The following is a 17760-nucleotide window of genomic DNA, read 5'->3' on the forward strand; positions in this document are numbered from 1 at the left end:
AGCTCACGCGTCAGAAATTAAAAAACAAGAAAAAAAAAACCCTACAATGGAAAGTATGGCTAAAACGTCTGACAAAAAATAAGATTTGCGAAATAGAAAAGCTTACTTTTTGACGTCGGATCATCTTAAAAAGGGTGCAAATTATCCCACAGGGGGTGCGAATTTATCATCATCCCTGATTTATTATTTAGTAATTAAGGCCATCTCTAGCTGGCAGGATTTTTTTTTCCACATAAATCAGTGTCTCCAAGTGGCGAGGAGGGTGTATAGGGCAGTGGGAGGAGAGAGATTTGAGAAGGCACAGTTAAGAAGAGGTTGAAAAGGGGCTAAAAATCAGGAAAAAGTAGTATAGCTTTTTATTTCCTGTTTTTTTGCTACTTTTCATCACCAGGAGATATTAGTTTCCTGTTTTTGGTTTCCAGATTTTTAGCCACTTCAGCCTCATCTCTCCACTTGGGAGACACCGATTTATCATGAAATAAAATTCATGGTAGCCAAACGTATCCCAAGTTGCAGTGCAACAGAAAACACAGTAGGATTTCAGAAGATTTGAACCCACGAATCTACCTGAGAATTAAAGAGAAATCCCACAGCAAGAGAAGTCAAAAACCCTATATAAGTTGTTGGAAAAGGGATTAATAGAGAATATATAATTCAGGCCATGGATGGACAGTACAGATATTATTAACTAGTATAGGGAAAGAGGGCTGTACAAAATGTTGACTTCAAAAGATTAAGAAACACCTAATGTGCCACTTCTCTTTACTGGCCATCTAAATAGAGCGCTAAGGCAACAATAATAGAGCGGGAATAGAACAGAAAAAAAAATGGCGGCAGCGGAAAATTCACCCTTTCACAGCAACAGCAGTAATGCTGGTCTAAGTTAGAGCTGTACAGTTGATGATAATAAGTCAGCAACCAAAATCAATTCCTGTCGATCACTATCAATTCCTGTCGATCACCTCCGGTGGCAAGTTGAGATCAAAGAGAGCATCTCCAAGAGCAGCTTTCCTGGCACGCTTTCGAGTAGAGCGACCCCCTCCATCATCTAAACTCTGAGATGCTTCCTTGTGCTTAGGTTTACCCAATTCAGATGCTCCTATATTGCATGTCCATAACATTCTCTGTCAGTAGCTTTTGAGAGAGTGGTCTTAATTTCTTCAAATTCGCTTCCAGTTATACCAACCGAGAAAACAGCAAGCATGTATAATATATTCATTAGTACTGAAATAGATACAGAAATTACCTTCATGGGTTAAGATAAATTTTATGAAAAGTTTGACCTAATCTACGGAAAAATGAAAGGCCAGACTGCTGAGAAAAGGTTTATACCAGCTCCATTTAGGCTCGAATGCCACTGCTGATAGCTGTCTGTGTTGCAGACTTTCATGCTCCTTGAACTCTGATTCGACTCAAAAGAAGATGAAAGTTCTGATGCTCTCTCCACACCCTTGGATTTGTAAGGCGCGATATTGTGAGTAGCATGTTGGAGGGAACCCAATAAATCATTCTCAATACATTCATACCTGCAAGAACAATTAGGTCAAATATGAAGAACCCAACTCCATGAATCCAGAGGAGTTCATGACAGAGAACTTACATTTTCTTACAGAGCTTATCCGTGATAACTGACAGGTTAATGATTTGCATTCTTATCTCCAAGATATTATCCTCAGGAAGCTCATCAAATGGCTCCTCTACGAATTTAGAAAGCTTCTCTACATTTGCTTCTAGCTGCTGTTGTTGGTCCTCAAATAGCTGCTGTGTCAATTCCCTTTGCTCCTTGGTCATTTCATCCTTGAAGAGATCATCTCCAAACATGTAAAATGCAAATGGGTAGGAGTAGGAAAGAACGCGTCTAGATCTGAACAGTCTGTAAAGTCCGTTTGTGACCCAACTGTAATCCTTAATTCCAGACTCCCTCATTTCTGAAACTGATATCTTACCCTGGATAGTTTCCTTGAGCTTAGATTCAAGCTTAAAGGAATCTGTATGGGCTTTGTACCGGTTATGATAGTGCATGTATCTATAAAGATCACGCTTGGCACGCACAGCTTTTTTCTCTGTTTCTTCTTTGTAGCGTCCACAACTATGCCCGTTGATACTTGACCACGTATGATCACGGCCGGTTGCTCCACCACATAACCAACTGCATCAAGAAGGTGAAATTTCAGAAGGTCAGTTTTAATTCGTATTGGTAAGCAATATTTGGTGACACCAAGAATAACTGGTTGAAGTTACCAAAGCAGAGATATTAGCTTCGAACTCACAAACATAATCTTGGACATACCTTACTGTGAAGTTTCCTAAACAAAATTCAGTCGTTATTCACATATAAAATTAGGAAGTTCATTACTTCATTGTATAGCTGATAAACCATAAGCATGGATAACACTTGAATATAGGTGGATCATTTATGTTATACAGAAAGACCAACAAAACTGAATTATGTTATAAACTCGGTCCCCACATCCAACTGCAGGATACAGCCAAAGGGCACACTTAAATTTTTTTTGGAAGGGTAACTTAATTTTATTCAATAAAACATACACCATTTTACATCAAACAGGGACAAGGCATCCCACAACAGTAAAAAAAACAAAATAAACCATCAAGCTTTTCAACTAGCCCCTATTGTTCTCCTCTTTCAATGACCCCATTATTACCACTTCTTCCATCTCCTATTGTTCTCCTCTTGCAATGACCCCATTATTACCACTTCTTCCATCTCGACTCCCTCCTTCACCAACTTATCCGCTTGCTCATTAGCCGACCTTTTCATATGGTTAAAATTCGGATTGATCCTCAGGCAAAGGTCCCTAATATCTGATATAACGTCCGCAAATTTCCATGGCACAAGAGTGCTCTCTTGCCCAAGACAACACATTAGATGAGTCTCCTTCAATAATTAAAGGGCCTACTTTAACGCTAGCAAACAGACTCAAACCCTAACGGAGGGCTCTTGCTTCTGCCTCATTAGAAACATATACTCAAACCCAATACCCACTCGTCCTGGTGCCTTTTGAGCTTCCATCAAAGTTGCACTTTACCCATTCTAAAGAGGCGTGGGGTGAGGCCATTCAAAAAGGGGAGGGGGAAGAGTCCCCCCCCCGCTCTTTAAACTTTGGCCCTTTTTCATGGATGGTCTTCCAATTCCTTATAATGTCACTCCCATTCCCTTTTTTTTTTTTTTCTGAAGACGACTTGTATTGTCACCCATGTTAGCTAGGGAGGATGTTTTCATTTTTACCCCCTAATATACGAACTAATTTGATTTCTGTCAAAACCCTCATAATAATCCTTTTTTCTCTTTGAAAATGCGATTATTCCTCTCTTTCCATATTTGCCAAATCAAGAAAGATTTTAAATTTCAGTTTCAGTTTCGATATTGGTCGGCACGGAAATGGAAATGTTTCAGTTTCGGTTGGAAATCCTGTAAAATCATGGAAACGTATAGAAACATATGCAAATAATAGAATTTTAAGCCGAAACTTCAGGAAATGCTACAATAAGCACAAATGCACACTTAAAAGCATCACATAAGCGGCATTCATAATGATTTAACAACACTGAACACCTAGTGGCATGCATTGTCGAGCATGTCTGATAATTTATTTCACATCACATTTCATGTCTACTTTATATAAATATTTATATATAATATATATACCGCATTTCACATGCAATTCATATAAATATGATTATGGAAACGCTAGCATCGGTCCAATAATCACCCATTCCTTGTGTGTATCACTAGTGCCACAAAGGCTTTTGGTAGTCTTATTGGCGCATACCACGGTGGGGTCTTCGACTGGGTGAAGTCGTAAGCCGTAGGGTAACCTGTGGCTAGATTGAATCCTTTGCGATGGAAATGCCCTCTTCCATGGACCTGCAAGCAACGGCTGGCTGAAAAGCAGTTGCGAGCAAGAGACTTGCCCCTATCACACCCCTATTATACAGTTCCCTTATTAGTATAGATTGTAAGGCACCCCTAAACGCACGCCCTTTTTATACAATTTTGGTTTCAACATGGGTTTCGCCGTTTTGGTTTCAAAATCATTTCGGTGGGGATGGAAACATAAACATTTCAGTCATTTTGTCTCGGTTTCAGTGGAAATTTAAAACCACGATCAAGACAAAAAGAACTAACCTCCAAAATATTTGCCCCGCTTTACGAATCCGCAACTCAAATGCAACATGATAGACTTGATTGATCTTTGAGCCACCCACAAGAGTTCAAAACTTTTTAAGATAGAACACCAATTACGATTGACAACAGAGCAATGCACCATTAAGTGATCCAAGGATCCTTCTTCCTTCATACATAGAACACACCGATTGGCAAGATGGAACTTCCTTCTCTTGAGCCACTCATCCAAGTGAAGGCCACAATCTGTGGAGGAGCTGTCGATCTCCAAATGCTTATGAATCGGGCGCCAGTCCTAACTTCCAACAAGTCGTAGAAGAAAGAACGAAGAGATAAACATCCTTCAGGGTCAGGCGTCCAAATCTCTTATCATGAACAAAGGGTGAACAATAAGAGAAAATGATTCGGCCAAGAAGAGACATAAGCCTAATAATTCCACTCTCCTTAAAGCTTCTCCTTAGCATAATCACCCAGTCTACTTCACCACCACCCCCTCCTCTATTGGTCGCTAATAAGTATGGTCCGAGAATGCATGTATATAGGGTCTAACCACACATGGACTTCCATGTACCCGGACCTTTTCCAACAGTAGGGTTCCTACTCTCCCAATCTTCCAACCTCTCCATATCTCCACAGCCATTTCCCCAAAGCCCCTTATTTCGTAATCTTATATTACCAATTCCAATGCCTCCCTGTTTCTTCGGTCTACATAACTTCTTCCAACTCACAAGGTGCTTTGTCTTCCAACCATCCTCCCAGCCCCCCAAAGGAAAAATCCCTTCAAAGTTTTTCTAATCTATTTGCCACCTTTGGCGGGATTTGTAAAGAGACATAAAGTAAACCGGTAAATTTGCTAGAGCCACTTTAATCAATGTAACCTTTCCCCAAATGAAAGATATCTCTTTGTCTAAGATGCAAGCTTTCTTTCTCATCTTTCCACAACTGGATCCCAAAATGAGGCTTTCAGCACTCCAATTCCTAAAGGCAAACCAAGATATGTGATAGGCAAGTTCCTTTCCTCTACCAAAAAAGAGTTCCTCTATTCTACATCCAAGTGTTGAGGCATGATCCGACAGTTCATTGCTTTGCATATTAACTCCTATTATCAAACTAGTGCAAAAGTTCAACTTCAGTCCAAGTGCCATTGCAAACCATCTGAATAATCTTTGTAAGTTCCTTACTTGCTCCACCCCAACCTGCATAAATATAAGAGTATCATCGGCAAACTGCGAGTGTGATATCAGCTAGACATCCCTGATAGGCTTCAACCCTAATATGAATTTCCTTCCATCCACTTTAGATATAAGCAAACTTCGAGCTTTCGCTGTCATTATAAATAAGGGGATTAGCGCCCCCCCCAACACACACACACACACACACACAACTGATACCCCTTGAGCTTCCAAAGAATCCATCTGGTGCCCCATTGAGTAGGATTGAGAATGATGCCATGGAAATTAAGGTTTCAATCCAGCTCCTCCATTTTGCACCGAAAGCCATCCTTTACGAAATGAAGTCAATGAAACTCCAATCCAGCTGATCATACGCCTTCTCCATACTGATTTTACAAATCATACCTTTCTCTCCGCCTCTTCTTCTTGTATCAATAACTTCATTTAGAATGAGAATACCGTCCAAGATCTATCGACCTTTGACAAATGGCCATTGGATTGTGAAATGATGCTCACCATCACCACTTTTACTCTCCTCACTAATGCTTTTGCCAAGATCTTATAAACGCTATGAACCAAGATGATCAGCCTGGAATCTTCATGTTCAATGGCTCTTTTTTGGAATGAGGGTTACGGATGTGGTATTCATTTCATTATGGATGGCAGAACCATTCAAAAAAAATTTGGTGTTCATTTCTTTTCCCAACTTGAATCTTTTGTGAGACTGGTATGGTCATAACACCCTCCTTGATCACCTCCCAATATCTCTGGTAAAATGCCATCGAGAATCCATCCAAAACAGTGGCTTTGTCTTCATACCAAAAAAAATGGTCTGTGGTTTCTTTTTCCCTATGATTTAGCCGACACTTCGAATTTATTCCTGACACGCGTGTCCTGCCGTGTCCGACACGACACGCGTGTCCACCCGTATCCTGTCGTGTCCGACACGACACGCGTGTCCACCCGTGTCGACACCCCTTTGGACACTTTTAAATGTACTGCTATAAGTGTTAGACTTAATGTGGGTGTGTGGACACGTTTTTGTGCCATGTCAAGTGTGACATTCTTTTTATTATTGCATATTGTGTTTACCTCTTTTATTATTAAATCTTCTTTTATTATAAACTATTTTTTGGCTCTTCTTTAACTAGTATTTGTTGCTATATCATATATATACTTTCTATTTCCGTGTCTGTGTCGACACACGACACCCGTGTCCGTGTCCAAAAATCATAGCTTTTTCCTCAAACTCCCTTTCCAACCATCTGCGCTTTGGTCTCGCTTGAGCTATTTGAACTTTGAACCCTAATCCCCTGAGCATAGGCTTCCGGTTATGTTCCTTCGCATACAACTTTGAGAAATATTGCACAATTGAACTCTTGATGCTATATCAATCTTCAGTTACATCGTCTTCCTCTACTAGATAGTTAATCACATTAATCCTTCTTCTTGCATTCCCCATTCCTTGAAAGAACTTAGCCATCTTGTCCCCCTCTTTTAGCAGGAAGGCACGCGGCTTTTGACTCCAGATGAAATCATCCCTCCTAGTGATGTCGTATTCCAGCTTTAGGTCCCACCTTTCTTTCTGTTCATCCTCCCCGCCTTTCTTTCTGTTCATCCTCCCCAGCCTAATTTCCTCTCCTTTTTATCTAGGGAGTCAATCTTCTACAAAACCTCCAGTTTTCTGAATCTATTGACTTCATCGCAATTTTTCTTACATTCCTTTACTTTTATTTTCAGCAACTTCAGCTTTCTACAAAGAATAAAACCTTTCCACCCATCCACCTGAAACGCTCTTCACCATTCCTCTATCTTTTCATCTACAAAGAATAAAGCCAGAGATTTTGCACCAAGCCACATCGAATTTAAAAGGTCCAGGCCCACAATCAAATCCCTTCATTTCCAGCAAAACTGGACAATGATCAGAGATTAGGTGCAACACTTTTTGGATTATAAGAGTGAAGCTCTCCTCTCAATCTTTAGATATCGATACTCGATCTAGTCTGCTGAGAATGGGATTCTCCTGATTGTTTGACCATGTGAATTTTGCTCCTTCTAGGTGCAAATCAACAAAGTTTGCTGTCCTGAATGAACTTCGATAAATTCCTCATGTTTCTTGTTATCCTCCCTGACATATTCTTTTCGTGAGGAAATCTAATAGCATTAAAATCTCCTCCAGGAATCCAGGGTCTCCTCCATCGATCATGAGTCTATTGGAGCTTTTCCAAAAAACGACTTAGAAAACGAGCCCTGGAAGGTCCATGTACCATTAATAGCATCCATTTGCCCCCCATCCTGAATTGTAGGCTACCATATGTGTAAGAAATGAAAAGGAACTGGACTAAAAATAAAAACCTAATACTTCTGGACTAAAATACCATAATAACTTAAAGACTCTCCTTCCACTTAAAATTTTCGTAATACATGTGGGGCCTATTTAGAACACTCATGACTCAAAGAACTTAAGTGAGTTTGATGGGAAAAGACACTACCCCCTTATAACTTAAAGAATCAAAAGACACTCTAAAAACTAAATAAAACTCTTTTAACATTATAGATGGGTCCTATTTTCTTAACTCCTTGATTCTCCATGGCATTTTGAATGATCCCTATCATACCCCCTCCCCCACTTGGAAAAAACTCCATTTTGCTGAGTAGAGAAATATGATCAATCGAACATGTAGCCTTGAAAAATGGTTCATCGGTTCTCTAGAGATCCTTATGTTTTGCATCATCGCCCCAATTTAGCTCAAATTATATCTTAACTAGAACATTTCACCAATCCAGAAAGTCTCTTGATGGAGCCACACTTCTCTAAAAACAAAAGCTCCGTGTTATTGCCGAAACATAAACATAGGTCATTCTTTTGAACAGCATTCTTTTGAACATGCGATATTCTTCTTTGTGATTCTTTCCATAGAAATCTCACTTTCTTCAAATAATATACGCACATTAGCTCTAACACCAATTTGACATAGGATGATCTATGGAAGTATCATTCAAAGATTAGGCTCAAGTTTTGGTCGACTGGGGTGAGGCATAAGGTATGGGCAAAGAAAATACACTATGCAAGCTCTAGAGATTTGAATGTACTAGCAAGAGTAGACTACTGTAGTAGGGAATAGGGGTGAAAAGGATGGGTGAACATTAGGGTTTTGGATCATAAAATATGTGATTCGATTGGAAAACTATTTCTACTAGGTTTAAGGTAAATTTGGAGTGGTGCATACATATGCTAGTAAGGTGCAGACGTATGCCAAAAGATGCAGACAAAGGTTTTGGCAAGATTAAGGGGGTGCAGGGTTTATGGTGGGATGAGATGGGTAAGAAGAGTAGAAAAATTAGGAATTTGAGATTTTAGGCTAGAGGAAGGGAACTGTTTGGCTCCTTCGGAGATTATTTTTATGGAAGAAATCAAGAAAATAAGAGAAATGTAAATTACAAGTAATGAAAAAAACAAGATACTTAAGGCATCCCAACAAATGTTTTCCTTGACATCTCACCTCACCAACGAGCTTTGACATCCCACCTCACCAACGAGCTTTGACATCTCACCAAAGAAGAAGATTATGCTAGAATCACACTAACAATCCTGACCCCAGGCTTCACACTAAGGGAACCCTATGCATCGCACAAAGGGAATCAAAGCATCACACCCTAAAGAACAGACGTCATATCCACACAAGATATAAATAATCCGAATCTTTTTTCATTCAATCATAGCATAGCATCCAAGAAAAATGCCATGAGGTTACAAATATATATGAAAAGAAAGAGAACTAGAAACGCACACACGCACACACATATATATAAAAGAAAACTAGAAAAATATGTATAATAAAAGAAAGAGAACTAGAAAGTTCTAAATTCTCGAACAAAAAATTCTAACGCTTTCGGACAAAAATACGCTATGAAAACTTAAAAACTCTCTCCCCACTTAAAATGTTTGTACATGTGTGAGGCCTATTTAAAATACTCATAACTCAAAGAACTTAAATGATTTTTATGGAAAATGACTACTATCCCCGTCACTTAAATATTTAAAATACTAAAAAAATGTAACAAAATGTGAGTGAAGAGAGCTGAGGGGGGTCGAGTTATCCTTGAGTCCAGGGCGATTTCTTCTCCCCCCTCCCTAGGTCGATGGAAACCCTGGGAGGGAGGCAATTTCATCTCTCTCTCTCTCTCTCTCTTCTTTTTAGTGTTTTTTCCCCTTTCTCTCTCGCTGGTCTCTCTCTCTCTCTCCCTCTCTCCTTTCCTGATCTCTCTCTTTCTCCCGTATCTCCTTTTCTTTCATTTTTCTGATCTCTCCCTCGTCTCTCTCTTTCTACTTTTTCTGTTCCCTCCTCTTTCTATCTCTTTGGTCTCTCTTTCTCTTAGATCTATCTCTTCTTCGTTCTGATCTCTCCCTTTCTCTCCCTTGATGGGCAAGTGAGGTGTTGGTGGCCGGATGTTGCCCGGAGTTGGGCAGATCTCGCAAGAGATGCAACAGTGGTGGCTAGAGGTGCGGAATGGCCGGATCTGGGTTCGAGTGGGGCGGATTTAATGGCGAAAGGATCAAAACTGGGTAGGGTGGATGGAGAAAGTGGGCTGGTGAGTTGGAAGTGGTGGACATGGCAGGAGTATGAAAAAGGGTGGCCGGATTCGGGGAAAAAAAAGAAGAGGTTGGATGTGGAGGTGATGGTGGTGGTGGTGGTGGTGGTGGAGAAAAAGTATGATGGAGGATGCAGATGATGGTACTGAGACGGCCGATTATTCCAAACCCTCATCTCCCTCGTGAAACGCGGAAGGCAGGTGAGATGTGTTGAGTGACGGAGGCGATGGGTAGCCGGATATAACTTTGGGGTTGCCGTCTGGAGTTTGGGAGGTAAAAGATGGGTTTGATTGAGGTGCAAGGTTGGGGCTAGAAGGGCCGGGGTGTTAGGTTAGGATAGTTGTTTTGGGTTGCAGGTTGTTAGCTGGAGTGGTGACAGGTGGTGGTTGGAGAGGTAGTTGGTCAAGAAGGAGGTAAGAATAAGGTTAGGTGGAAGGTAAGGTAGGGTTAGGGATTTAGGGTTTGGTGGAAGTGAAGAGGAAGAATGTTAGGGTGAACAATAGTGGTCTCTAGAGTTAGGTGGAAGGAAGGGTAGGGTTAGGGTTTTAGGTTCTGGTGGAGGTGAAGAGGAAGAAGTTAGGGTGAACAATGGTGGTCTCTAGAGTTAGACTAGGGTTTTTGGCTTGGTGGTTTAACGAGGATCCCCCGGGACAGGTGATGGTGCAAGATAGAGGCCGCCGAAGATCGGATTCGATTGGTTGGCTATTGTGCACGATTAGGGGCGCACAATAGCTTCAGGCCTTTGGGCGGGATTTTGGAAAATCGAATTTGCCAGTTAGAAAGTGGTGGAGAAGTCTGTGTGACGAGCCAGGTCACACATATGACTTGATGGGGCCCACAAATCTGGCACTTTTTGATGGATTCGATTCAATTGAGAACATTGCCCGGGCAATGTAAAGGAAAGGAAGGGGGAATGGTGAAGGCACTCTAGGCTGCGGTAGTAGATGAAGAATTCGAAAGGAAAGTGAAATAGTTATTTGGCATGGTGGCAGCGCATGGAAGTGTGGACCTCACTGTAGCGGTTGACCCAGAAGATCACTTATTTTGGTTTTTACTGGCCTAGGCGTATGCTCCTGGCCTCTCTCAATTGATTCTATGTAATGCAAGTAGGGACCCCTGGTCCCCAATGTAATCTTCATAGTATCAATGAAATTGTCAATTTTAAAAATAAAATAAAAAATACTCATAACTTAAAGAACTTGAATGATTTTTATGGAAAATGACTACTATCCCCCGTGACTTAAAATGACTTAAATAACACTACCCCGCAGCTGTTATCAGTATTGGAAGCAACTATAGATTGACTAGAAATCCCCCCAGAAAGAACAACCCTTACTTTAGCGCTCATTGAAGGAGGAGATGAAACTGATTCTCTACCGGCCAGAGTCAGATGCGAATGTCTAACCAATGCAGCAAGGAGCCAGGGAAAGATACTAAATAGTGTACTGAGTAGAAAGGAATGTGTTCCTTCCTTTCCTTACTTAGTGACTGCTTCTTCTATTTCTGAGATCTCAGATATTATGGGAAACTAAATAAAACTATCTAAACTTTAACGATAAGCACTATCTTCTTAACTTCTTGATGCTCCGTGGCATTATGGATAGTCCTCCACCACACACTAGCAAACCAACATTTCAGAATAAAGAAAACGTAAAATCTGTAGAATATTAAATTACTGTCAACATAGTACCACAAGGTTACTTCCAAGGATTTAAGTAAAAAGTCCCTACGATAATAAGATAAAGACACAAAAACAAACACATGAATGAAGATATGATACAACCAACATTACCCAAACTGTAGGACAAGGATATGAATACGGGTATCCAATGCCATCAAATAAGGGAAAAAACATCCGCAAACAGACTACCATAATATTTTTGAAAATGATAGTCAATATTATTGAAACAAACTACCATAAATCTCAACTAGATTTAGCTTAGACGATGGATTTGAAAATAAATTTAAAATATGATCGATGACATTCACACATTTTTTTTTTGAATGGTGAAAATTTTATAAAAATAGGGTAAAAGCCCAATGACCAAGTGACCCAATTCAACTCAACTCAACCAAGTGACCCAATGGAAAATATAAACAACTAAGCTAAGTAACATTCACATATTTAAAATTACAATTGCAATTAAATCATTTTAGCAATTGAAAGAGAGTTATTGGTATTGTATCCTGTCCGACATGATACAATGGGCCTCTACAAGTATCCAGGTATCACAGATCAGTCCAACTGGAGGGTGACTTACCCTCCCAATATCTGCATATAGCTTCAACAGGAGAAACAAGAGAGAATTGCAGAATTCTTGCCAAAATGCATATCTAGTGTCCACATATACAGCAAACATGGGAATAAACCTACACAACATCTAAACAAGATAACAGAAGCGTATGAAAGAATTCTCACCAAAATGCCTGTCCACAGATACAACTAACAAGGTTGCAGCCGCCATTCTTCTCCACAGGCTTGTGGCACTTGGGGCAGGGCTTTGTGTTAACTGTAATCCAATTGACTGTCTCTGATTCATCTCGGCACTTCTTGGTCCAGAGCTCCCACATCAGGCATGAACAAGGAGAGTGCGCTTCTAATGAGCAACTGAAACAAAATTGTAGTCCACAAGTACATTCCACCTCACAATATGGCTCACCCTCAACGCGTATTGCATTTCCACAATGTGGGACACTGGGACACCATTTAACCTTGTTATTGTCCTCAATGTATGACTCCAGAAGATAACGGTCAAAACGCTCAGCGAGGTCAGGATGCTTTAGGCTGACTAGATTTCTAATGACTGCCTCGTCACAAATAGCATTGCACTTGTGTGCCATGCATCTAATACGTCTACTTTGCCCATCATTTATCTTAACGACAAAATGCTCTGTCCAACCTGACCAGTTTGTTCAACAAAGTAGGGAGAATTAAAATGGAAGATTAAGACCTTTTGAAAAGAATTTTAAAATAACAGCAGCATGCCTTATTTTATGTGGTTTTATACAATGGTAGAAGATACTGTAAAGAGAAGGAGAATGCTTACAAGCATTGCAAAAGCAATGGCCACAGTCCATTGTTGTAACTGCACTTATGGGAACATCCTCAATACAGATATTGCATGTTACTAGAGACAATGACCCTGAAGAATCAATATTTTTGTGCCCCACAATGGTCACACCAGCTTGAGCAAATAACCAATCTTTTCCCTTCTCTACAAGTACTGATAATACTCTCTCAACATCCCAACGGTGATGAATAAGTAGAGTCCGTGCATGTTGTTCGTTCAGAGTTAGCAAGTCCATTATCCTAAACAAATCTTCCCTCTGCAAAGAATTCATACCAGGATTTTCAGCAATGCAAGCAACTAAGCATACAGTTGAACCCACACCAATATTAAAAAATGCACAAAGGAGTTTTACCTGTGCCGCCAAAAGTGATTCTTTTGTAATAATCTGTAACATGACCAGAGGATGTTGAAAACAATGTCAATATCCAGTAAGAGAAAAATAGAAAAAGGACGCATATAGATGCTAAATTTGACACCATTACCATCTTCTTTAGTCAGTTCATCTAGTTAATAAGCACAAAAATGGCCTTCAATCATCCATGTCCATCAATATTGAAAGATGGGAATAAAAATATCAACGACGTTTAACATGATATCTCTAATTATTTCAAATTATATCCATACAAAAGAATAACAAGAATTATCTGTAAAAAATAGATATGATTGTTGATTTGCACTTATTTCAAACAACAATCTCAGGTCTATTATACAAATACACTTCTAGAGAGGAAATCATCCACACGCTAGAAAAAGAACACCGTTCATTACAAAAGCAATAACAAGGATAACGCTAAGAATATATAAAATAGTTTCAGTCATTTTGGTTTTCAATGAAATCGGATTCCCGCTACAGCAGTTTTATATTTGTTTAACATTAAACTACTTTGTTTTCTAAAGGAGAAGATAAAAAGAAAGACATCCAAAAAGAGCGGAATTCTAGCTGATGATAAAAAAGAACGACCTAAAATTTCAAAATTATGTATCTTCAACAGAAAAATCCGATAGTTGAGAAAAATCAATCCTCGATCAGATAATCAATCTCTGATCATACGCTTCCCTAACAGAAACCTAAAGCAAACGATCATCATATCTTCAAAAGAAAGGAAAAATCGGAATTCCTCAGAAAAAAAAGAAAGTAGAACTACAAGAATTCAAATGCAGACATCGAAACCCTAAAATTTCAAAATTCCGTATCTTCAACAAAAAAATCCGATAGTTGAGAATCATCAATCTCATATCAGACGCTTCCTTAACAGAAACCTAAAGCTAATTGACATAGACCCAAGCCCTCTAGTAGGATGATGCGTCGGGGATGGTCGGGATAGCTCAGCTGGTAGAGCAGAGGACTGAAAATCCTCGTGTCGCCAGTTCAAATCTGGTTCCTGGCACGTGGTTAATATATCGAATAGATACTCATACAAATGAATCGATATGGATCGGGATCCATATTCTATTCGTTAATAGTCTAGATCATGATACATACTTATCCATAAAACAGAAGATAACTACAAGACTTCAAATTTTAACATCGAAACCCTAAAATTTCAAAATTCAGTTACTTCAACAGAAAAATCCGATAATTAAGGACAATCAATCTCTGATCAAACGCTTCCTTAACAGAAACCTAAAGCAAGCGATCATCATATCCATAAAAGAAGGTAAAAATAAAAAATTCTGAAGAAAAAAAACGTCTTTGGAAGATTTCGCATAAAAATCAGCAGATAAGTAGGAGAATTCAAATGCAATTGTCGAAACCCTAAGTAATTCTCACATGCAAAAGAAAGGCCTTAAAAATCGCTCTCACCTGACAAGACCTAGGCGATGACCAGCCACTGCACTCGTCATCATCGTTCTCAATTGCTTCCATCGAATTTCCGATCTCTTCGAGAGAATCTTCGCCGGAATAGCAGCCTTCATCGTCACTCGTTAGAAAATCGGCCATCATCGGAAAAGAGAGAATCTCCGATCGATTATATCAAGAAAACTTTCCGATCAGGTCTCCAGAATCCGGCGAGATCGAGTCGGACTCCGGCCGACTTCCGGAGAGAAGTTCGGAACGAAGAAGAAGCTTGGAAGAGAAGCAAACGCTGGTTCTATCATATAATAGAGAGAGGAAGAGAGAGGAGTGAAGAGAGAAAGGCAAAGCAAAGCCTAAAAAACAGGGATTTACGGAACTCTTTCTAACGGCGAAGAGTTCACACCATTAAGTACTAACGGCGAAGAGTGTTTGCTCCGTTAAGTGCTAACGGCGCCACTGTTGGGTTTCTTCCGTTGAACCTTTTTTTTTGGGCAATAATAAATTCGCGTCCCTGTAGGATAATTCGCATCCCTTAACGTGAAAAAGCGTTAGACTCCGCCACATAATTTACGTTGTGGAGGGAATTATCCTACAAGGGGGCACGAATTTATCATCTTCCTTTCTTTTTCGTGTTATGCTAATTTGTGGTGCACCAATCGTGAAATGATGTATTCTCCCCCTTTTTTAACCTGAGCATCCCCTTCTAGTGTAAGAAAATAGTCATAAATAGTTAGGGGTGCAACTTGGGTCGGGCTCTACCTGAACCCGATGGGTTCAACCCGATTTTGGTTCGGGTTGGGTTGGTATTTTCTCAGGTTAGGTTGGGTTGGGTTAGGGTTGGGTTAGGGTTGGGAAAAGCCAACCCAATTTAAATTCAGGTTGGGTTAGGGTTGAGGCCTTGGCAACCCCCGACTGAACCCGACCTCCATCCTCTAATTTTATTATTATTTTCTTAGGATTATGTTTTTCTTTCTTGTATTTTTCTATTTGGTCGTAGATGAACCGGAACCCAAGCCGACTCGATTTGGAGGCGGGTTGGGTTAGGGTTGACCATCCTTAACCCGAGGCTCGGGTTGGGTCGGGTTAGGGTTGAGGTAATGCTATCTCGGGTTGGGTTATGGTTGCCCTAAACCCGACCCGAGTTGCACCCCCAATAAATACACTAATGGGAGCTGGCCTAGGGCAGAAAAATGGGTGAATATATCACTTTCCCAATTTTTTTTTAAATATTGTATTAAATATTAATGACTTTAATCTTGTAAATGTGGCATATACTTAAAATGATCCGAACCTCCCATCCTGTGAAAACCTAAAAAATCACACCAATCAGGCAATCCTAACCGCACAATCGGAGGGCTTTTACCCATTGAATGTGAACCTCTGGTCTAACAGTTTTTGTTTTGCTTTCTAATTATAAATACTAAAAAGAAAGTTACTTAAATGTGGCCGACTCAATGCCAATTAGAACACCTTGATCGGATGATCCATCAATTTATTTTTAGAGCTCTGCCGAGAAAAGCTGGGCCGTTGATTTTTGACTTCTTTATCTTAGGCATGGGATGTCCATTCGAGATGACCAAGATTGTCAGCCCATGATGCTCTACAAGATCAATGGTTTTGTTTTCACAGACAAGCACTTTGTGTCCTTATAGGACCCATAAATTGCCTTTTATCATTGATAGTAAAAGTGGGCTTTAATTTTAGTGGAAATACTTTTGGGGTCCACTATAAGTTTCGACCCTTGCCTTGTTTGCCATTGATCAATTGTTGTACAAAAAGACATCTTTTTAAGATATTTAAGGAATAAAAAAGGTGTTAATCAAGGTTTTGTTTGGCATCTTACAATCATCAAGTCATAATTGTAGAGAAGGCAATAAGTCGAAAGGTTGTGGTCCATCATATCAATGGGACTGATCACCTTGAATGCCACCTGTGTGTTATGTGCCTAATTGGCCGTAACGGAAATAAACAAGAAGAAACTCGAGGTTGATTCGAGGCAACCGGACCTCCTAATGGCTCAAATTGAGAGAAACCATGACTCTCCTACAAAGTTTCTTTTGCTGTATAATTCTTTTCTTCTTCTCCTTTCATTCAATTACAACTAAATAAATACAAGTAAAAGAGAATGTCACATCACAAGTTCATCTACCTACTTACAAGACACATCACCAATAACAAACCCCATAAATCTAAAACACACAGCCACTGCATAATAACTAGATAATAACTAACCCAATATACAAGTTTAACTTGCACATATCATTCCACCCCCTTACAAACAACTTTGCCCTCAAGGTTGAATTGTTGAGAAAATACTTATAATCCACCGGGGTCCCAAATCATAATGGCCGCCATCATTTGAATTACTCCTTCAAAATCCATTGCGAACGAAGTTGGAAAGAAATGCAATTTGTCGTGGAGGCACATCGAAACGATAGATTGATCAAAAAACTTGGCATGGTGTTCAACTAACGTATATTCATCCCCATCAATTCTCGCATTTTCTTCATTTGAAAATCAACATTTTCAAGATTCTGTTTCTCTTCGTCGTTGCACATTTCCTCTTTCACCGTGCTGATTTTTTTTTCAAACCTTCCACAAATCTTCGTTATCCTTCAATGATTTTCAAAACCAATGCTTTAATTTCCTGTAGATCTTCACGTACGGATTCCCAAAACTCCGATGACACAGCCATGGCGCAAGATCGCCGGCTCTGATACTACTTTATTACATGCCTAATCGGCCGTAACGGAAATAAACAAGAAGAAAATAGAAATGAGGCAAAAGAGGTTGATTTGAGGCAACCGGACCTCATAATGGCTCAAATTGAGAGGAACCATGACTCTCCTACAAAGTTTCCTTTGCTGTAGAATTCTTTTCTTCTTCTCCTTTCATTCAATTACAACTAAATAAATACAAGTAAAAGAGAATACCACATCACAAGTCTATCTACCCACTTACAAGACACATCACCAATA

At 39.8% G+C, this 17760-nt stretch overlaps 1 protein-coding gene across 3 annotated transcripts; it reads right to left on the reverse strand.

Moving 5' to 3' along the window:
* Positions 1-600: 600 nt before the first annotated feature.
* LOC143875524 (putative E3 ubiquitin-protein ligase ARI2) lies at positions 601-15150 on the reverse strand. 3 transcript variants are annotated; one of them, XM_077377095.1, is made up of 7 exons: positions 14789-15150; positions 13337-13369; positions 12961-13240; positions 12333-12813; positions 1601-2149; positions 1333-1526; positions 601-1099 (listed from the first exon to the last, which is right to left on the reverse strand). In XM_077377095.1, exons 1-7 carry the CDS (start codon positions 14927-14929, stop codon positions 945-947), a joined length of 1833 nt encoding a protein of 610 aa, XP_077233210.1. In that variant the 5' UTR covers positions 14930-15150; the 3' UTR covers positions 601-944. The 3 variants fall into 3 exon arrangements, with proteins under 3 accessions (XP_077233210.1, XP_077233212.1, XP_077233211.1); XM_077377097.1 differs by having other exon boundaries at positions 956-1158; XM_077377096.1 differs by having other exon boundaries at positions 956-1169.
* Positions 15151-17760: the final 2610 nt, after the last annotated feature.

This window comes from Tasmannia lanceolata, unplaced genomic scaffold (genome assembly GCF_043159265.1).
Source record: "Tasmannia lanceolata isolate RefF3 unplaced genomic scaffold, GAP_Taslan_0.1 ptg000004l, whole genome shotgun sequence".
NCBI lineage: Eukaryota > Viridiplantae > Streptophyta > Magnoliopsida > Canellales > Winteraceae > Tasmannia > Tasmannia lanceolata.

Coding starts and splice junctions, on each gene's coding strand:
- LOC143875524 (XM_077377095.1), bottom strand. CDS start 14,929: ATGATGGCCGATTTTCTAACGAGTGACGATGAAGGCTGCTATTCCGGC. Junction 1,527..1,600: donor GATAAGCTCTGTAAGAAAAT/GTAAGTTCTCTG, acceptor TTGTTCTTGCAG/GTATGAATGTATTGAGAATG. Junction 1,100..1,332: donor TTCGAGCCTAAATGGAGCTG/GTATAAACCTTT, acceptor CATGCAATATAG/GAGCATCTGAATTGGGTAAA.